Source organism: Eleutherodactylus coqui, chromosome 1 (genome assembly GCF_035609145.1).
Source record: "Eleutherodactylus coqui strain aEleCoq1 chromosome 1, aEleCoq1.hap1, whole genome shotgun sequence".
NCBI classification, from domain to species: Eukaryota; Metazoa; Chordata; class Amphibia; order Anura; family Eleutherodactylidae; genus Eleutherodactylus; species Eleutherodactylus coqui.
In genome coordinates, this window is record NC_089837.1 from 533,969,052 (window position 1) to 533,991,261 (window position 22,210).

Here is a 22,210-nt window from a genome sequence, read left to right on the forward strand (position 1 = left end):
TTGTAGTCTACCCATTCCATTTATTACTTTAGTCACCCCCTTTGTACCCGCTCAAGCTCTGATATGTGCTCCTTGAGCCCTGGTGCCCAAAACTGTCCACAAGTTCCATGTGTGGTCTGAGCAGTGACTTGTAAGGAGGAAGAACAATGTCCTCATCATGCGCCCCCTAGACTTCTTGTGATGCCCCCCATGATCCTATCTGCTTCAGCAGTGTTAGATTCTGTCCTGTAGTTTTATGGGTTTTCGGAGCACACTGCCACAGGTGTGGGATGTTTGAGCTGGCTGGGTGTGGAGTTTCTCCAGCCAGCCAATCCCCACTGGTCTGCTGCACATATATACCAGCCCCTCTGGCTAGACGATGCTGGTTTCCCAATACCCTGGTGTTTGCGTCTATATCCCATGGGTCAGTAGGATTACTATCATACCAAATTTATATAGTTTCGTTTTTTGCTGTATTACTTTTAATCATTTTCAAAGATATTTCATTTTTTTTATGATTTTCTGCTGCCATCTTCCGACCACCATAACCTTTTTATTTTAGCTCTGACCGCTCGGTTTTTCAGGAATGTCTTTTCATTTCCGTTGGTATTATTTTGGAGTAATCACAACTTTTTAATCACTTTTTATTGCATTTTTCTTGGAGACGGGGTGACCATAAAGCACAATTCTGGTGTTCACCATGCGGGGTGAATAATGCGTTATCTTTATGGATTAGGCTTCTGCGGACGCAGCAACACTTAATTTGTTTTATTACTTTAATTATAAGTATGGCAAATGACTCGGCTTGATGGGTATTCTACTATGACAGCCCTGGGGCCTTTCAGAAGGGCCCTGAATGCCATGACACCCAGCGATCTCATGGTGCGGGGGGGGGGGGTATCGTATAAGACCGGCGGATACTACTTACTGACCGGATGAAGATAGCGTTTTGTTGTGTATTTTGGAATACAGTAAAAAGAATATAGTTGCTTAGAAAAGTCATTGAATTGTACGAATGACAGTCATTTGTTTGCTTTTATACAAAGCGACACATTATTAGCCAAGACATTGTGGTGACCACCCAGACAGCGAGACAATTATTATCTGCTAATAAGGAGCTACAAGTCATATAATAACCCGCCGTCTGTACAATTACTGCTGTTCTGTAAAGAGCATCCGTATACCATCCACCAGTATGTAACCTTCTTCATCCTGAGCTCCAATCTTACAGAACGGGAACGTCTTCCTGGCCGACTACAAGATTCTCCAGGGAATTCCTGCCAATGACTCTGTAAATGGGAAGCAGCAGTACATCAGCGCCCCCATGTGTCTGCTGTGGAAAGACCCCCAGGACCAGCTGCTCCCCATCGCTATCCAGGTAATGTCCAGTCACTCCATGAAGCATCTTAAAGGAATTAAAAAGAAACAAATATGGTCCGGTGTCGCCAGTAGATCAAAATGTGATTGTTCTCAGCAAGAGAAACCAAGTAATCCTGTAGATATGAGCCCTGTTAGTGGCTAACAAAAATCCGTGATGTTATAGCGAGCTTCCAAACCTACTTATGGTTCTTCTTCAGGCTGTGGAATAGATCCGAAGATATATATATATATATATAAAAAGATGAAAGCCCTCACTGACTCACTGACTGACTGACTCGCCACTAACTCTCCAACTTCCCGATGTCGTTGAAACATGAAATTTGGCACGAGCATTGACTATGTCCAAAATAGGAAAAGTAAAGCGGTCCCAACTCGATTATTCAATTCTAGAGCAAAAGAATTAGCGTCCAAATTTTACGTACGAAATCTAATTCTCTCACTTCCTGATGTCATTTTATATAAAGGAAGCGTTGCATGGTTACCTCCCCGTGGTGTTTCCTGGGTAACGCAAAGAACTATGCAAAATGGTGAACATATTTTTTTCCTCGGTATCTCTAAAGTAACCACGACTTCATAAGATTTTCTGTGTGAACACCAGATAAACACCAGTACCAAATTAACTTGGGTGAAGCCGGGTATATCAGCTAGTGTATATATATATATAAAGACGAAAGCTCTCACTGACTCACTCACTGACTCGCCACTAATTCTCCAACTTCCCGATGTCATAGAAACTTGAAATTTGGCACGAGCATAGACTATGTCATAAATAGGAAAAGCTAATGGGTCCCAACTCGATTATTCAATTCTAAGCGCAAAAGAATTAGTGTCAAAATTTTATGTATGTAATCTAATTCTCCAACTTCCCGATGTCATAGAAACGTGAAATTTGGCACGCGCATTGATTATGTCATAAATAGGAAAAGCTAATGGGTCCCAACTCGATTATTCAATTCTAGCACAAAAGAATTAGCTTCCAAATTTTACGTACGGAATCTAATTCTCTCACTTCCTGATGTAATCTATATATATAAAAAGGAATGTCTTTCTGTCTGTCTGTCCTTTTTGCGCTACTACACCATTCATCCGATCGCCATTAAATTTTGGGAAGTTGTTGAGTACACTCCTGGGAAGATTACTGGCATAGTACAACTATCCTACGATAGGTGCCGCGCGTACGAGCATCGTCAACAGTTACGCCCCCCCAGACGAAGATCGTTTGATTTCCATCTCAAGCACAAAAGCAAAAGGCATTACGAGCAACGGGACACGTGTTCAACTACAAAATGATTCATCCGCCAAACGTCGCATGGTTACCTCCACGTGGTGTTTCCTGGATAATGCAAAGAACCATACAAAATGGTGAACATATCTTTTTCCTCAGTATCTCTAAAGTAACTGCGACTTCATAAGATTTCCTGTGTGAACACCAGATAAACACCAGTAACAAATTAACTCGGGCGAAGCCGGGTATATCAGCTAGTGTTATATATATATACACACACACACACATACATAAGGCACAGACATGGTGTGATTAATTTTCACCTAAAGCAATAGCAAAACAGAATGAGCAGAGAAGTAAATAATCAGTCAACTGATAAGGGATGTGAAAGTTTTATGGTCTAAATCATTGTGGGGCAGAGTGTTAACGCAACACAAATGCAGTCCTAAGCTCTTGCTCACGACCTGAAGGTTACGGGTTCAATCCCCAATGGTTCAGGTAGCCGGATCAAGGTTGACTCAGCCTTCCCTCCTTCTGAGGTTGGAAAAATGAGTACTCAAGTTCCTAGGGGTAAAAAAATGACTGGGGATTCCTTGGGATAGTAGAATACTATGAGGGAAGGCAATGGCAAACCACCCCACAAAAACAGTCTGCCAAGAAAACATCACAATGTGATGTCACCTGAGGAGTCAGTCATGATGCGGTGCTTGCACCAGGGGACTTTACCTTTACCTAAATTGGTGTTAGGGGGTCACCAGGCCTGTGTGTTATCTCTGCTGTACATTTCTCACAATCTCCAGTGATGCGTTAATCCACTTCCAATGCTGATTTTGTTCTTGAGAGCATCAAGCTCGCTATAACATCATGTTATAAACTTGCACTCCCAAACTTTTCTATGACGTTGAGATTTGAAGTTGCCTTTCAATATACTAATTTTCATATGTTGCATGTTGTGTCAGAGACTAGAGAAATGCTTGCCTTGCTTTCAGTTTTTGTCCTGTTTCTCTATGTTTCTGTTTCTTTATGTTGGAGAAACAGGACAAAAACTGAAAGCAATGATGAGGTTTCATCGCCACACAATTAAACAGAGAAAGACAGAATTACCTGCGGCCGAGCATCGTTCTAATCACGGACACAACACTAAGCACATGAAAGTTACTAGATTCAAATCCAACGCCATAGAAGAATTTGGGAGTACAAGTTTATAACCATCTTTAAAGGCCCATTTAAACCCAATGATTCTCACTCAAATTTTGCTCAAAGCCATCTTTTGAGCGAGAATCGTTGGGTCTAAACCAGCGGCCATCGTGCAGCAAGCTAAAAAGACAATGATGAGTCTTATCAGTGCCCCGTGCTGAGTTCTCAGCGGGATACAGCTAATACTATTGTTTCAGCTGGTCTCCTGCTCAGAGAACACAGCAGAAGTATGCAGAAGACAGCGCTCCAGCTGCCTTCTGTATAGCCCACACGGAGCGCTCAGCTGTATAGCAGCTGAGCGCTCTGAGAACACAACAGCTGTATACAGAAGACAGCGCTCCAGCTGTTTTCTGCATACTCCACTCGGAGTGCTCAGCTGTATACCAGGTGAGCGCTCCGAGAAGACAACAGCTGTATGCAGAAGACAGCATTTCAGCTTATCTTCTGCTTACAGCATGAACCTTCATTCACATATTTATGCAAAGTGAATGCTCAAGACTGTCACTCAAACTGAGCGAATTTTGAGCAATCATCTTGCCGTGTAAATGCACACAACGATTATCGCTCGAAAGATGTCTTTGGAATGAATTTTGAGCGATAATCGTTGTATCTATATGGTCCTCAAGGCTCTCAAGACCGGAATGAATATCAGAAAAGGATTCATGCATCCCTGGAGATTATTAGAAATCTATAGCAGAGATAACATGCTGCCCTCCTGACACCACAAACGCCCATTTACACAGATATCTTTCAAGAGATTGAAAAATCATTGATCGTTTTGCTTAAAAAATTATTAGCTTTATTTGCATGCAAATGAGCTTCTGGGAGCTGTTACAGAACTCAGCAGGAGGTCTGAGCTCTGTAATTAGCCCCATTGTTCAGCCAAGGGGTTCCCCTGGAGAATTCAGCACCATGAACAGTAGACATAGCCTGCTGGGTCCTGCTTATCAGCTGTTCTGCCAGTGGGGCTAACATGTTGTCAGCTGTAATCAGCTCTCCCTGGGCAAAACACAGCGTGCAGTCTTTCTTATCAGCTGTTCTGCTGAAGGACGGTTTTCAAGCAGAACTGAAAACTGTCATTCGGCCGAACAGTAAAAGATGGGCACATTTAGACACAATGACTATCACTCAAAAGATGGCTTTTGAGAGAATTTTGAGTGATAATCATTGTATCTAATGGGCCTTAACAGCAATTTAGAGACCATAAAACTTTCACATCCCTTATCAATAGACGAATTATTTACTCCTCTGCTCATCCTGTTCTAGAATTGTTTTAAGTGCAAATTAATCACACCATGTCTGTGCCTTTTCAAATGTAGGTATATTTCATATATGTGATATATGCCTCTTCGGATCTGATTTATAAGCCTGAGGAGGAGCCCTAAGTAGGTCTGGTAGCTCGCTATAACATCAAGTCTTTTTGTTAGTCATTAAAAAGTGTCAGATCTACAAGATGACTTGGCTTCTCGTGCTGATAACAATCACATTCTTTTACTTAGTCACCTTGCACTCTACATCATTATGACAAGCACCCAGACTACGGCGTCCATGCTTATTATGACCATGAGTCTTAAAGGGAATGTCTGGTTCATACGGCCTGTTTTCCTACCCTGAGGTATTAGAGGGGGTTCCCATTCAGATCTCAGCGAGAGGACGTCTCTCACTCCTGAGGACTCGGCGTTACATGACAGACCATTGCCTCCACTGAGAACTGTGTGATACTTTATCCTGTGGGGGTGCTGCAAGGGAATTAAACACTTACTACAGATTCACCACAGATTACAACAGATCACCAGAGATCCAAGCCATAAAAAACTAAGTAACTCTAGTCATGGTTTAATATCTCCTACAGTTTTAGGTCTACAGCTCGTGTGCAGATCTATGTGTCTCCATGGTTACAGACTACAAACAAACACTGTGTAGTCAGATCCTGCAGTCATGTGTTACTTCAACATGTTATTCTACCGAATGTATTGATAGACGCATTCATAGTAGCTGCAGACACAAAAAGGGAGGAGAGTTTTAAGAATATTAGTAGCCCTTCCATGGGGAGGAGATAAGTGATAAGTGAGTGCAGCTCTGCAGTATAATACAGGATGTAACTCAGGAGCAGTACAGGATAAGTAATGTATGTACACAGTGACTCCACCAGCAGAATAGTGAGTGCAGCTCTGGAGTATAATACAGGATGTAACTCAGGATCAGTACAGGATAAGTAATGTATGTACACAGTGACTCCACCAGCAGAATAGTGAGTGCAGCTCTGGGGTATAATACAGGATGTAACTCAGGAGCAGTACAGGATAAGTAATGTATGTACACAGTGACTCCAGCAGCAGAATAGTGAGTGCAGCTCTGGGGTATAATACAGGATGTAACTCAGGATCAGTACAGGATAAGTAATGTATGTACACAGTGACTCCAGCAGCAGAATAGCGAGTGCAGCTCTGCAGTATAATACAGGATGTAACTCAGGAGCAGTGCAGGATAAGTAATGTATGTACACGGTGACTCCACCAGCAGAATAGTGAGTGCAGCTCTGCAGTATAATACAGGATGTAGCTCAGCATCAGTACAGGGTAAGTAATGTATGTATACAGTGACTCCACCAGCAGAATAGTGAGTGCAGCTCTGAAGTATAATACAGGATGTAACTCAGGAGCAGTACAGGATAAGTAATGTATGTACACAGTGACTCCACCAGCAGAATAGTGAGTGCAGCTCTGGAGTATAATACAGGATGTAACTCAGGAGTAGTACAGGATAAGTAATGTATGTACACAGTGACTCCACCAGTAGAATAGTGAGTGCAGCTCTGGAGTATAATACAGGATGTAACTCAGGATCAGTACAGGATAAGTAATGTATGTACACAGTGACTCCACCAGCAGAATAGTGAGTGCAGCTCTGGGGTATAATACAGGATGTAACTCAGGATCAGTACAGGATAAGTAATGTATGTACACAGTGACTCCACCAGCAGAATAGTGAGTGCAGCTCTGGAGTATAATACAGGATGTAACTCAGGGTCAGTACAGGATAAGTAATGTATGTACACAGTGACTCCACCAGCAGAATAGTGAGTGCAGCTCTGGAGTATAGTACAGGATGTAACTCAGGATCAGTACAGGATAAGTAATGTATGTACACAGTGACTCAGCAGAATAGTGAGTACAGCTCTGGAGTATAATACAGGATGTAACTCAGGATCAGTACAGGATAAGTAATGTATGTACACAGTGACTCCACCAGCAGAATAGTGAGTGCAGCTTCTGGAGTTGGGTGTGTGCTGGTTAAGCTCTGCAACTTCCAGGGTGTGGTCAGAGAAGGAGGTTTTGCTGAGTTTGGATCCCAGAGAAGGTGCACTTTTCTGGGCTTTGTTGGACATGGAGTACCGCACCTCCTCCCCCCGGGGCCACTTGGGGGGAGGGAGGGAAGTGATGGCAATGGCGGCATCAGAGTCTTCCGAAAAAACTTTGACACGGGTGCCAGAAAAGCCAGTAGTCCGCAAGAAGACAGGAGCTGCTGGAGGTAAGAAGAGACTGGGTCCGGGCCGTGGCTGCAGCAGCGTGGCTCCGTTTGTCAGCACGGCAGCTTCTGACAGCACCGGGAGTGAGATGGTTACGCGCAGCCAGACCCGCAGGAGAGCAGGTGAGCCGCAGATACCGGTAAGCACGGGAATGTGAAGTGACAAAAAGAAGGAGGAATCCGTGATTGAGCTGGCCTCCAGGCTGGCTAAAAACATCACTGACTACAACTTTGCAGGGAAAATGTTGGTGGTACAAAAAGGGAAGCTCCGTGACGCCAAAATGTTACTGGAGCAAAAAGCTTCTAAAGACAAACAGGCAGAAGCCAGGTCAGCGATAAAAAAGTGCAAAGACTGCATAAAGATGTGGGAAGCGGTGAGGGCAAAGATCCTGGAGGAGAGCGGGCCCTTTAAAGAAAAAATTCTGAACGACGACCGGTTTGCTAAGATGGAGGCAAGGTGCAGTGACCATGAGTCAAGTGATGGTGAAGCCTCAGATGAAGAGTTTGAGGATGTGCAGGAGACCCTGGAGCAGCCTGTGTGCTCTCAAGACTTGGCACCAACGCCCAGAGGCACTACAAGTCCCAGAGGCAAGCTACCTGAAGAGATTGCGCTGCCTTCCACCTCAGGGGAATCTGAGGTGGAGGAAAGAACAGGGAGATTGCAGCTACAGAAGACCCCGCAGCCGGAGGCCTCTGTACATATGGAGGGCTTCATGTTTGGTGATGAGTTGCCAGAGCAGGACACAAAGATAAAGAGAAAGAAAAAGAAACCGGAGAAGCTGCAGGAAAAGCTTGTGTTCGTTCCTGGGAGCTCTGGTCTGGCTGCGAAGTCGGATCAGAGTTCTGACCCCAAAAACCCCCCTGGCTCGGGCTCTGTGGTGGGCCTGGAGCGGGAAGTTGGGGAGAAAAGGGCCCAGCTGGTCAGACCCCCTGTCCCTGTGTTAGTTGGTAACAGGAGCAAGGAGGTCAGTAAGAAAGGCGCAGTAAAGGCCAGTACAGATGCAGGTCGCGGTACCGGCAAGGAGGGTGGCAGAGGTGCCACTAATGCAGCAAGTGCTGCCTGTGATGCGGAGGGGGCTGTGGACCTAAAATCTGGGGTCTCCCATAATTTGGGAGCAAGTCAGGCCGGATCCCGCGCCTCCAGTGATGCGGAGGCAAAAAAGAAAAAAAGAAAAAGTAAAAACACAAGCAAAAATCCGGAGGTTTTACCATCTACCTCTGGAGAGGCCAGGACCCATGGACCACATGATCCAAGGAAAAAAGTGGTAGATCCGGGGATGAATGTGCGAGAGCGTGCGGCAGATGTAAGGGACAAGGCCGAGGGTACACGTTCCTCTGCAGTTGCTGGGCCTCCGGGCACCTCGGGTACCCCTGGCGGCCAGGAATCTGGAGGCCCAGGGGATAAGGTAGTTAGGCCAGAGGGGTCATGGGGTCCAGTCGCCCCTCCGGCGGCGACAACACCTGGTAGGAGTTATGCCAGTGTCGCCGCTGGAGGGGAGGGGTCCTCCTTGTCTCCAGGCTCTAGGGAGGGCGTTTTGCAACAGCGTATCCTGGAGGCTTTACGGAAGGGGGAGAGTACAATCACAGTTGGAGGAAGAGAGGTGGATCTATCTCTCTGGAAAGAGAGACATGGCTTGGGTGCCTTCCGAGAGCAAAGGGGGGAGACCGTATGGTCCCTACCGACACCCGGGCAGGACGCAGGTCGTAGGAATGTGGTCCGTCTTCGTTGGAGAGGCAATGATGCATGCCCCCCGAGGGCAAGGGTAGTGGAGCTTCTGCTGAAGATGGGCTTCAGGGCGGTTGACATCTTTGCCCTGATCCATCCCTACGGCACGTCTGAGTTTGACATCAGTTTCGTTCGCCCAGAGGGCCTAGAAATCTTCTGGGGGAATTACGAGCTGGTGAAAAACGAGCCCGGTTGGCGAGACTTTGCCATCCAGGTGGTGTCTCGCCAGAACGGTATCAAGAAGGTGACCGTTTTGACTCGTAACGAGTCACTTTCTTGCTTTGACATCATGACGTGGCTCAGTAGGTACGGAGAGGTGACGGAGATGCCCCAAAAGAACAGGGATGAGCACGGCATATGGTCTGGGGCCTGGACGTTCATGGTCAAGCTGAAGCGTTCAGGTAACTCAGTGGCACACATACCATCTGCAGCCTTCCTCGGCAGGGATCGTATCTTGGCCTTTTACCAGGGGCAGCCGAAGCTCTGCCACAGGTGCGGCGACCCCTCACACTTGAGCGCCGCTTGTAAGACCTTGAAGTGCGCTCTGTGTGGGGGTCTTGGTCATCTAGCCGCCTCCTGTGCAGAGATTAGGTGTAACCTGTGTGGTGACCTCGGTCACCCATTTAGTCGCTGTCCGCGCTCCTTTGCCAATGCGGTCTCAGCACCTACGGATGGGGGTCATGATGTGGCCTCCGGGGGTGAGGGGACCAGCAGAGGTGGAGGAGCTCAGGAGCCAGGGAAGAACCGGCAAAAGACGCCTGCAGAGCAGAGGCGTCAGGAGAAACGCAGACGGAGCAGGGAGCTGACAGGAGCACCCACAGCAGGTGGGTCGATGGTGGCCCCTGTTCCAGAAGCAAATCTCGCGGCTGAGGCTTTGAGGGACAGCGATTTAGATGAGGAGGACAGGAGGATCCAGAGGGAGGAGACCAACTCTGCAGATTCCTCCCACTGTGAAAGTGTGGATGGGGAAGGCAAGAGATGGCTAGAGAAACGGCGTAAGCTAGGTGCCACGAGGAGGAAACGAAGGGGGGATTCAAGATCTTCTCCCACCCCGGGCCAAGTACTGGAAGGAAAAGCCTGCTCACCTCCAGTTGGACTCTCCAATAGGTTCCGAGCCCTCCGAGACATCTCTTCCTCCTCTTCTGAGGGGGAGGCAGAGGGCAAGGTTCCTGGGGCAAAGAAAGGGTCAACAGGGGGCGCTGAGTCTCCAACTCGTGAAGGCATAGTTCCTTCCGGGGTGGAGGCTACTCTGGAGCCTGGAAACAAGGACGACGGGGTCGGGGGATCCCTTGCTATGGACACATCTGTGTCCAAAAAAAGAGGCAAGGGGATTTCCTCTGACCCCGAGGAAGCGGGTGTGAGGAAGAAAGCCGTCTAATTTAATCACTCATGATGGCGGCACCCACTCCGCTGACTCTGGCATCAATTAACGTTGCCAGCATTAAGTCTGATACGGCTAGATTTGCGGCCTTTGATTTTCTCGGCCGCGTTGAAGCCGACATTTTATTTTTGCAGGAGACCAGGCTGTCCGATTTGGCAGCCATACATAAGGCAAAAAGGGAGTGGAGGTCAGGCCCTTCCTACTGGTCTCTTACGGCCGAGCCGTATAGTGGAGTGGCGGTCCTTTTTACCGCAGCGGTTGAATGCCGACGAGTTATTGAATTAGAAATGGGAAGGTGCCTGATCTTAGATGTCCTCATGAAGGGACAAGAATTAAGACTTGTCAACATCTATGGTCCTCAGTCAAAAAAGGACAGGAAGAGTCTCTTTATGAGGATCAAGCCCTACCTTTTTACCAGCCGCCAAGTTGTCTTTGGAGGTGACTTTAATGCAGTCACAAGAGCCCGCGATAGGGGAGGCTCTGGAGACAGGCGGTTGACTTTTGACAGCGTCGCACTTAATAGCATAGCTAGCGAAGCTCGCCTGGTGGATGTCCACATCCGGCACACCCCAGGCCACGAGGGGTTCACCTATTATAGAGGTCAGAGCAGGTCTAGAATAGACAGGTTTTATTTGAAGGAGGAAGCCATCTCTTCGCCAGTGTCCGTTGTTGAGGTGGAATTCTCCGATCACTGTCTAATATTGTTTTCTCTGAATGTTGCAGAAACCCCCCGGATGGGCAGAGGTTTTTGGAGACTGAATTCATCACTCCTGGAGGAAGCAGAGATAAGACAGTCCTTTGAGGATTTTCTGCAGAGCCAGGTACCATTACTGGATCTCTGTAGCAGTAAGTCAGAGTGGTGGGAGATGTTCAAGAGGAGGGCGGCAAGGTTCTTCCGAGAGCTCTCCAACCTCAGATGCCTGGACAGGTACCGCCTGTACAACGGCCTGAGGAGGAAACTCGAACATCTCGTTTCGACTGGAGGTAGCCGCGAGGAGATCTCCAGAGTGAAATCTTTGCTCAAGAAATGCCAGTACGATAGACACGCATCCTTGGTTTTTGAGAGGGATTTCGGGAAGTACCGCTCGCCCGACCCTTACAGAAACTGTAGGATGTCAGTGAATAGTAAAGTGGTCACTGGACTGATCGATAGTACAGGATCCCTGAATCGATCCAGATCAGGGATTCTGGAGGTCGTCAGATCCTACTACTCGCAACTCTTGGGAAAGAGGGATCTAGATTCGGAAGTGATGTCGGCTTTCCTGGCTGAAACTGTCCCTGAGCCGGGGGTAGACACCTCTCTTGATGTTTTGACAGGAGAGATCAGAATAGAGGAAGTTAAACTGGCGATTGATGGGCTCCGGCTCAAAAAATCGCCAGGACCGGATGGACTAACATCCGAGTATTATAAGACCTTCAAGGACCTCTTGAGTCCCCTCTTGACGGAGGTATTAAATGAGTGTCTTTCCTCGGGCACTCTGCCAAAGTCAATGAGGAGGTCAGCTTTGATCCTTCTGTCAAAGGGTAAAGACTCGAGCCGTATTGAGAACTGGCGTCCCATAGCACTTCTCAATACGGACAGGAAGGTTCTGGCAAAAGTGCTGTTTAATCGGTTGGTCAAGTTTGCACCCCAGCTCCTCTCGGGGGCCCAGCATTGCTCTGTTCCAGGCCGTAGCACCTTTAGCGCTGTTCTTGGTGTCCGGGAGGCAGTGGAGCAGGGTAGGGCTGGTCACTGGGAGGGGTACTTGCTGTCCTTGGATCAGGCCAAAGCGTTTGATCGGGTTAATCACGAGTACCTCTGGTCAGTCCTTCTGAGATATGGCCTGCCAGTGGGGTTTGTTGATTGGCTGCGAACATTGTATGCAGGGGCTGAGACTTTCCCGCTGGTGAACGGTTGGCTTGGCCGCCCTTTTGAGGTGGGGTCCGGCGTCCGTCAGGGCTGTCCTCTAAGTCCCCTGTTGTATGTGTTTGCGATAGATCCCTTTCTTAGGAGGGTTGATCGTGGACCTATAGCAGGGGTCGGGATGGACCGGGCGGTGCCGGAGGCTACCCTGAGGGCAGTGGCATACGCCGATGATGTCACGCTCTTCGTATCCTCAAGGGAGGAGGCGGAGTTTGTGGTGTCGGAGGTGGATGCCTACTCAGAGGCATCCGGGTCCAGAGTCAACTGGGATAAGTGTGAAAGTCTCTGGTTAGGAAGGGGGGATCCTGTGTTTGATCTCCCGGACACTCTTCCGGTGCCCCAGACTTCAGCAAAAGTTCTTGGCATCAAATTTGGCCAGGGGGATTACCCCATGCAAAATTGGGTAGACAGGCTGGATGGTGCCACTCAGAAGGTAAACCAGTGGAAGGGTTGGTCTTTGACCCTTCGGGAAAGAGTTAGCTTGATCAAAACATACCTGCTCCCTTTATTCATCTACCTGGGCAGCGAATGCATTTTGCCAGAACCTCTCTGGACCCGGGTCTACAACCTGTTCTTCCTAATGTTGTGGGGGAATAGGTTGAACCTGATCAGGAGAGATGTTACATACCGCACGAGGAGACTAGGGGGGTTATCTATGGTCAACCCCGTGGTGTTTCTTGTAGACACCTTTTTTAAGATCAACATAGGCAACCTCTGGCAAGAAAGGGCTCCTCTGTGGGTCTACTCCTGCCGGGGATGGTTTCGGCCCTTCTTCCAGGAATGGGAGACAGGAGGGCGAGTGAAGGACCTTCGCACGCAGCATGGATATCTCCCGGCTTACGCTACCTTGGTTCTGAAGGTGATACGCCGGTGGGGTCTGGGGATGTGGGAGATCAGGACTCTGACGAGGAGGCTCCTCGACGAAAGAGTCCTGTTGACCCGTTTCCAGAAGCCCCTGGCGCTCAAGGACTGCCCAAGTCGGGACCTGGAGGGAGGGTTACGTTTACTGAATTCAACCCGGGTCCCCTTGAAGTTTTGGGACTTGGCTTGGCGCTGCTTTCACGGGAGACTGTATGTAAGGGGTAACTTGAAGAGCAGGCCTCTGATTGACAGGGGTTGCCCCCGTCAGGAGTGCAGCAATGTGCTGGAAAGCATGGAGCATTTCCTGCTTCAGTGCCCCTTTAATACAGAGGTATACCAACGGGTAGGGGTCTCCATAGGCTGGCGTCAGCTGGCACACTTCTCCTATGCGGAGTGGGCTTATGGAGCCTTCAGAGGCCTTGGTGGCAGGGACCGCTGCACTTTATTTCTAGTTAGCCTAGTGGTCAGGTTCCACATCTGGAGTGCACGGTGCCTGATTTCGACGGAACTGAAAGTCCTCCCCGTGGATACGGTATGTAGGAACATCCTGGGTGACCTGGTGAAGGTACGTTCTTTGGAGTATGAGAGGCTGGGCACATCTAAGGCTTCTCTCCTATGGAGAGGGCTTGTTTTTCGTTAGGGACAGTCTTTTCTTAATCTTCTAGGGGCAGAGTAGGGAGAGAGGAGGGACAGGATAGGGAGAGAGGAGGGATAGGGCAGGGACAGTTTTCCATGAAGGGTCAGACTGAGGGGCAGACTAAGGACAATCTAGGGCAAATTAGGGAGAGAATAGGGAGACCTTTTTTTAAATGCAAGGGATAGTACATTGTGATGTCTGTGCCCGGCTTATCACCTCCAATCCCGGTGGCGGGCTGTGAGTGCACCATGAAGCTTTTTGTTTTGATTTGGGCAAAATGGAATGAAGTAGGGCTGCAGGAGAGCCGACCTTAGGCTTTCGGGTTATGTATATAGTATATATTATGTATGTTGGTATTGGAGTGTATTATGGTTTTGTATATATTGTATATATTCACGTTTTGGGTGGTAGGTAGGTTGGGTGGGGAGTTGGGGGGAGTGGGATTCACGCCTTGAGCCGTAGCCTGGCACGTCCCGAACATTGAACTCTGGGCACGGACTGGTGGAGCGGGCATGGCCCCCAGGCTGCGGCGGGCACAGTGTGGTATTAATAAAAAAAGAAAACCCTGGTGTGGCTTGGCACGTCCTGAACTAAGAACTCTGGGCACGGACTGGTGGAGCAGGCTTGGCCCCCAAGCTGCACTGGGGACCAAAAAAAAAATAAAAAAAATATATATTTTTAGTTAGTTTTTTATGCCAGTTGGCTCGGTCTTTCTGTTTGAATTTGCTTATTTATGTTGCTATTTCAGTTATTTCTGCTGTTTATGTTATTGTTTACATTTGTTTTGTGTGGGTACAGTGCGGCACGGCTGGACCTGGAGGTGTAGTTTCCTTAGTTTTATATTTTAGGTATATAGTTGTATATTGTGTTATAGTTGTATACTGTGTTATATTTTGAGTGTGTATGTGTGTGGGTGTGTACGGCGGGGGGGAAGCCCGGATATGGACATTTACTTTGTTTATGGATCACGGACTGTGGGGGAAGGGCCTTATATTGCTTTATATGGTTATTATTGTTACAGTTTGTCTTTGTTGTGTTTTTTACTTTTATAATAAAAGATCTACAGGATGTAACTCAGGGTCAGTACAGGATAAGTAATGTATGTACACAGTGACTCCACCAGCAGAATAGTGAGTGCAGCTCTGGAGTATAATACAGGATGTAACTCAGGAGCAGTACAGGATAAGTAATGTATGTACACAGTGACTCCACTAGCAGAATAGTGACTGCAGCTCTGGGGTATAATACAGGATATAACTCAGGATCAGTACAGGATAAGTAATGTATGTACACAGTGACTCCACTAGCAGAATAGTGACTGCAGCTCTGGGGTATAATACAGGATGTAACTCAGCATCAGTAAAGGGATAAGTAATGTATGTACACAGTGACTCCACCAGTAAAATAATGAGTGCAGCTCTGGGGTATAATACAGGATGTAACTCAGGAGCAGTACAGGATAAGTAATGTATGTACACAGTGACTCCACCAGCAGAATAGTGAGTGCAGCTCTGGGGTATAATACCGGATGTAACTCAGGGTCATTGCAGGATATGTAATGTATGTACACAGTGACTCCACCAGCAGAATAGTGAGTGCAGCTCTGGAGTATAATACAGGATGTAACTCAGGATCAGTACAGGATAAGTAATGTATGTACACAGTGACCCCACCAGCAGAATAGTGAGTGCAGCTCTGGAGTATAATACAGGATGTAACTCAGGGTCAGTACAGGATAAGTAATGTATGTACACAGTGACTCCACCAGCAGAATAGTGAGTGCAGCTCTGGGGTATAATACCGGATGTAACTCAGGGTCAGTACAGGATAAGTAATGTATGTACACAGTGACTCCACCAGTAAAATAGTGAGTGCAGCTCTGGGGTATAATACAGGATGTAACTCAGGAGCAGTACAGGATAAGTAATGTATGTACACAGTGACTCCACTAGCAGAATAGTGACTGCAGCTCTGGGGTATAATACAGGATGTAACTCAGCATCAGTACAGGATAAGTAATGTATGTACACAGTGACTCCACCAGTAAAATAGTGAGTGCAGCTCTGGGGTATAATACAGGATGTAACTCAGGAGCAGTACAGGATAAGTAATGTATGTACACAGTGACTCCACCAGCAGAATAGTGAGTGCAGCTCTGGGGTATAATACCGGATGTAACTCAGGGTCATTGCAGTATATGTAATGTATGTACACAGTGACTCCACCAGCAGAATAGTGAGTGCAGCTCTGGAGTATAATACAGGATGTAACTCAGGATCAGTACAGGATAAGTAATGTATGTACACAGTGACTCCACCAGCAGAATAGTGAGTGCAGCTCTGGAGGATAATACAGGATGTAACTCAGGAGCAGTACAGGATAAGTTATGTATGCACACAGTGACTCCACCAGCAGAATATTGAGTGCAGCTCTGGAGTATAATACAGGATGTAGCTCAGCATTAGTACAGGATAAGTAATGTATGTACACAGTGACTCCACCAGCAGAATAGTGAGTGCAGCTCTGGAGTATAATACAGGATGTAACTCAGGATCAGTGCAGGATAAGTAATGTATGTACACAGTGACTCCACCAGCAGAATAGTGAGTGCAGCTCTGGGGTATAATACAGGATGTAACTCAGGATCAGTACAGGATAAGTAATGTATGTATACAGTGACTCCACCAGTAAAATAGTGAGTGCAGCTCTGGGGTATAATACAGGATGTAACTCAGGAGCAGTACAGGATAAGTAATGTATGTACACAGTGACTCCACTAGCAGAATAGTGACTGCAGCTCTGGGGTATAATACAGGATGTAACTCAGGATCAGTACAGGATAAGTAATGTATGTACACAGTGACTCCACCAGCAGAATTGCAAAGTTGGCAGATGAGGGCGATGCCATTACAGAGCCAGCACCGCTGCAGCACGACATGCCCTCTGAACGCCAGGGAGATGACTGCTCCAGTGAGACGGGGACGGGGAGCGTAGGGCAGGCTAGACAGGTCCTAGTGGTGGGGGACTCAATTATTAGGGGGACAGATAGGGCAATCTGTCATAAAGACCGGGATCGTCGAACGGTGTGTTGTCTTCCTGGCGCTCGAGTTCGACACATCGCGGATTGGATTGACAGATTACTGGGAGGGGCTGGTGAGGATCCATCGGGCATGGTGCACGTTGGCACTAATGAACAAATTAGAGGTCAATGGAGGGCCCTCAAAAATTATTTCAGGGACCTATGATCCAAGCTCAGGGCGAGGACCTCCAGGGTAGTTTTCCCAGAAATACTACCTGTACCTAAAGCCACACTAGAAAGGCAGCAGGATCTTAGGGAGCTAAACAAGTGGCTCCGGAGTTGGTGTAAGAAGGAGGGATTTGGGTTCCTGGAGAACTGGGCTGACTTTGCTGTCGGCTACAGGCTCTACAGTAGGGGCGGGCTGCATCTTAATGGGGAGGGGGCAGCTGTGCTGGGGGAGAAGATGGCTAGAAGGCTGGAGGAGTGTTTAAACTAGGCACTGGGGGGGAGGGCAAAAAGAGAAATAGTGGGGTAGTCAGTGTAGCTAACGACCCGGGTCTAAGCAAGGGGAGTGGGGGTCAAGCAGGGGGTGGGGTTAGTCCAGTTAGAACTGTGAGGTCAGCCATAAGTACGAATAGCAACAAAACAAATTTAAAGAACAAAAAAAAAAATGATATAAATTGTATGACCACGAATGCACGAAGTCTGATTGGTAAAGTGGGTGAGCTTGAAGCGAGAATGACTGATGACAATTATGATATAGTCGGAATAACGGAAACATGGCTGGATGACAAGTGCGATTGGTCGGCGAATTTACAGGGGTACAACCTCTCCAGAAGAGACCGTGGGAACCAGAAAGGGGAGGGGTATGTCTGTACGTTAAATCATACTTAAAGCTGAGACTACGGGAGGATATAGGAGTAGGAGATGAACACATGGAATCTCTGTGGGTAGAAATACAGGGAGGAAAAAAATAACAAAATCCTGATAGGGGTCTTCTATAGACCACCAAAAGCAACAGAAGAAATTGAAAACTTACTACTAAGGCAGATAGAGGAGGTGTCAAACCGCAACAAAGTAATTATCATGGGGGACTTTAATTACCCAGATATAACATGGGAGAACGAAACCTGCAAATCTCACAGGGGGGATAAGTTCTTGAGAGTAATTAAAGACAATTACCTGAACCAACTTGTGCAGGAACCAGCAAGAGGGAGGGCCATTCTGGACCTAGTACTAACTAACAAACCGGAACGTATAAAGGGGGTGCAGGTTGAGGGGCACTTGGGGAACAGTGACCACAATATAATCAACTTCCAGATGTCAATCAATAAGAAGCAAAATTCAATCAGCTTAGAACTACTATCGGTGACATTAATTGGGACAACATCCTCAAAAATATCAGTACAGAGGACAAATGGGAGGAGTTTAAAAGGATCCTAATCACCTCATGTGAGCAGTTCATTCCCTTTAAAAATAAAAGAATCTCAACTAAAAGGAAACCAATGTGGCTCGACAAGACGGTAAGAGGGGCAATAAACGAAAAAAAGAAAGCGTTTAAACTACTAAAGCAAGAAGGCAGCGAAGAAGCGCTAAAATCGTACAGGGAAAAAAACAAAATATGCAAAGAAGAGATCAAAACTGCCAAGGAGGAGGCGGAAAGACTGATCGCCAAAGAGAGCAAAAACAACCCGAAGCTATTCTTCAACTATATTAACAGCAAAAGGATTTGCAGGGAGAGCGCTGGCCCTTTAACAAATAATCCAGGAAAAATCATTGAAGACGATGGGGGGAAGGCAAATCTATTAAATAGTTTCTTTTCAAGCGTATTCACAAATGAAAAGAAAATGCCACACGAGATGCAGGGGAATAAAATGAACCCCTCACAAAATATCTCATACGTTACGCAGGTGGAAGTGCGGAACCGATTAAAGAAGATTAAAATCGATAAATCGCCAGGCCCAGATGGAATACACCCAAGGGTACTAAAGGAACTAAGTGATGTGAAAGCTAGACCGCTATATCTAATATTTATGGATACTATCAAGACCGGTGTTGTACCATTGGATTGGCGCATTGCCAACGTGGTTCCAATTTACAAAAAGGGGACCAAAAGTGAGCCTGGTAACTACAGGCCGGTAAGTCTCACTTCAGTAACGGGAAATTTTTTTCGAGGGGATTCTGAGAGACGCCATCCCAGAATACCTCAAGGAGAACAAGGGAATAACTCCTCACCAGCATGGGTTCATGAAGGGTCGATCATGTGAGACCAATCTGATCAGTTTCTACGATGAAGTAAGCTCTAGGCTGGACCTGGGAGAGTCTATTGATCTCGTATATCTGGACTTCTCTAAAGCATTTGACACCGTGCCGCATAATAGGCTGATATAAAAAATGAGAAGCTCGGATTGGACAAAAACGTGTGTATCTGGGTAAAGAATTGGCTCAATGAAAGAAAGCAGAGGGGGGTAATAAATGGTTCCTACTCTGATTGGGCCACAGTTGCTAGTGGGGGTCCACAGGGCTCAGTACTAGGCCCCATTCTGTTCAATATATTTATCAGTGACCTGATAGAGGGGCTGCACAGTAATATATCAATGCTTACAGATGACATAAAATTATACAATATAATTAATGAAACGGAGGACAATGTGCGGCTACAAACGGACCGAGATAAGCTGGGGGCTTGGGGGGGGGGGGGGGGGAATGGTGAAGGAAGGTCAATGTGGATAAATGTAAGGTTCTGCACATGGGCAGGAGAAACAGATGTCACCAATATACACTAAATGGGGTACTGCTAGGGAAAAGACCTGGGGGTACTAGTGGATTGTAGACTAAACTGGAGTAACCAATGCCAGTCAGCTGCTGCAAAAGCTAATGAAGTCTTGGGATGCAGTAAAAGAGGTATAGGGGCAAGGGATGAGAACATTATCCTCCCACTATATAAGGCACTTTACAGACCCCACATGGAATACTGCGCACAGTTCTGGTCACCGGCGCTCAGGAAAGATGTTACAGTACTGGAGGGGGTTCAAAGAAGGGCAACTAAACTAATACATGGAATGACGGGACTGGAATACCCAGAGAGGCACCAAAACTGGGATTATTCACCCCGGAAAAAAAACGGCTAAGGGGCGACCAAATAACTATGTATAAATCCATGAGGGGACGATACAAGGATCTCTGCCATGATCTGTTTATACCCAGGACTGCGGCGGTAACAAGAGGACATCCGCTGCGTCTAGAAGAAAGCAGGTTTCATCACCAACACAGAAGGGGGTTCTTTACTGTAAGAGCAGTGAGACTGTTGAACTCCCTACCTGAGGACGTGGTGATGGCAGGATCCACAGAGGCGTTTAAAAGGGGACTTGATGTCTTTCTGGAGAGGAAGGATATTATAGGATATAAATCTTAGGTTAAGTGTCAATCCGGGTATACAGGCAGGTAGGAACTATTAGGGGTTGATCCAGGGAACAGTCTGATGGCCATTAGGGAGTTGGGAAGGAATTTTTTCCCCAAAAGGGCTATTTGGCTTCTACTCTTGGGGTTTTTTGCCTCCCTCTGGATCAACACAGGAGGATAAATAGGCTGGACTAGATGGACATTGTCTTCATTCAGCCTTACGAACTATGTTACTATGAATAGTGAGTGCAGCTCTGAAGTATAATACAGGATGTAACTGAGGGTCAGTACAGGGTAACTAACCCATGGACACATTGACACCACCAGCAGAATTATGAGTTCAGCTCTGGTATACACATTTTTTAATACTGACTTTAACACCTTTATTGAGATTCTCTGGATGTCTCATCTGCTTCCATTACAGTTGGGTCAGACTCCAGGAGAACAGACACCGATCTTCCTGCCCAGTGACTCTGAGTGGGACTGGACTTTGGCCAAGATCTGGGTGCGAAGTGCTGAGTTCCAGGTTCATCAGACCGCCTATCACCTGCTCCACACCCATCTCTTTGCTGAAGTGTTTAACGTTGCGACCCACCGGCAGCTGCCTCGTAACCACCCAGTGTACAAGGTGAGGAGTGAGATGCCCACCCCATGGTTGGATCTCAGCCTAAACAGGACTTGTAGCAGAGCTGCATAGTCTTTACTTATTGACTCATACTTTGATCCCCGTCATATATGGCTCTATCCAATACGCAATCTCTGGTCTGGATCTGTAAAGTTTGATGGCTGTTGGGCATGACACATGGCACCTACTGAAAACCAAGCCTGATAGACTGGTAAGGTGCCCACTCAGCCGATACAACCATCAGTGTCCATCCTTCCTCATAATCCTCCTCTGTGTGGGGGAATGATCATCGTTAACCAATGGAGCCCTCTGGTAATGGTGGCCGTGTGTCAGACGCTCGGCTCTGGTTTATTGTGTATTGTACTACAATCTCTGCTCAACCGACAACCAGATTCATTCTTCATTCTCATTATTTCTCCAGCTCCTCATCCCTCATCTGCGCTACACTCTGGACATCAACACTCTCGCCAGACAGTTTCTCATTGGTCCAGGGGGCGTCTTTGATCAAGTGAGTCCATTATATGTATAGATACAACCTGTGATGGGGGCGGGGCTGACAACCTCTCAGACATGATATACAGGCTGGTTGTCGGCAGTAATGGATGAATAGCTGGTTCTGTAGTACATAGTATGCTGATATAGTGGATATCCATGTGGGAATCATCAGGGATAACACAGTAACATTGGGATGGGGCATGTTGTGGGAATTTCCCCATTACACTAATTCTGGCTTTTTCACATTCAGATTGTGGCTGTTGGTAAAAGTGGAATTAAACCTTTACTAAAGAAAGCGATGGAAGAGTTGACTTACAGCGCCCTCTGTCTACCGGAGGACATTAAGGCTCGAGGATTGGAATCTATTCCCAACTTTTACTACAGAGATGATGGGCAGATGATCTGGGAGGCGATGGAGAGGTGCAGTATACATGGAGACTGATGACAGCTTTGAATTGTCTTTACTCTAACAATAGGGCTTAATGGTTGCAGCACAAGGCACAAGGCTTAGTGGTTGCAGTACAAGGCACAAGGCTTAATGGTTGCAGTACAAGGCACAAGGCTTAATGGTTGCAGTACAATGCACAATGCTTAATGGTTGCAGTACAATGCACAATGCTTAATGGTTGCAGTACAAGGCACAAGGCTTAATGGTTGCAGTACAAGGCACAAGGCTTAATGGTTGCAGTACAAGGCACAAGATTTAATGGTTGCAGTACAAGGCACAATACTTAATGGTTGCAGTACAAGGCACAAGGCTTAATGGTTGCAGTACAAGGCACAAGGCTTAATGGTTGCAGTACAAGTCACAAGACTTAATGGTTGCAGTACAATGCACAAGGCTTAATGGTT

General features: G+C 47.0%; 1 protein-coding gene across 1 annotated transcript in view; it reads left to right on the plus strand.

Moving 5' to 3' along the window:
- The window catches only part of LOC136607523 (polyunsaturated fatty acid lipoxygenase ALOX15B-like), a 140,909-nt gene that overhangs the window by 73,682 nt on the left and 45,017 nt on the right, over positions 1 to 22,210 (plus strand). Inside the window, exons 8-11 of the mRNA XM_066589045.1 lie at positions 1,211 to 1,357; positions 20,663 to 20,866; positions 21,285 to 21,371; positions 21,609 to 21,778. Coding sequence (XP_066445142.1) covers positions 1,211 to 1,357; positions 20,663 to 20,866; positions 21,285 to 21,371; positions 21,609 to 21,778 — 608 coding nt within the window. The remainder of the gene's footprint in view (positions 1 to 1,210; positions 1,358 to 20,662; positions 20,867 to 21,284; positions 21,372 to 21,608; positions 21,779 to 22,210) is intronic.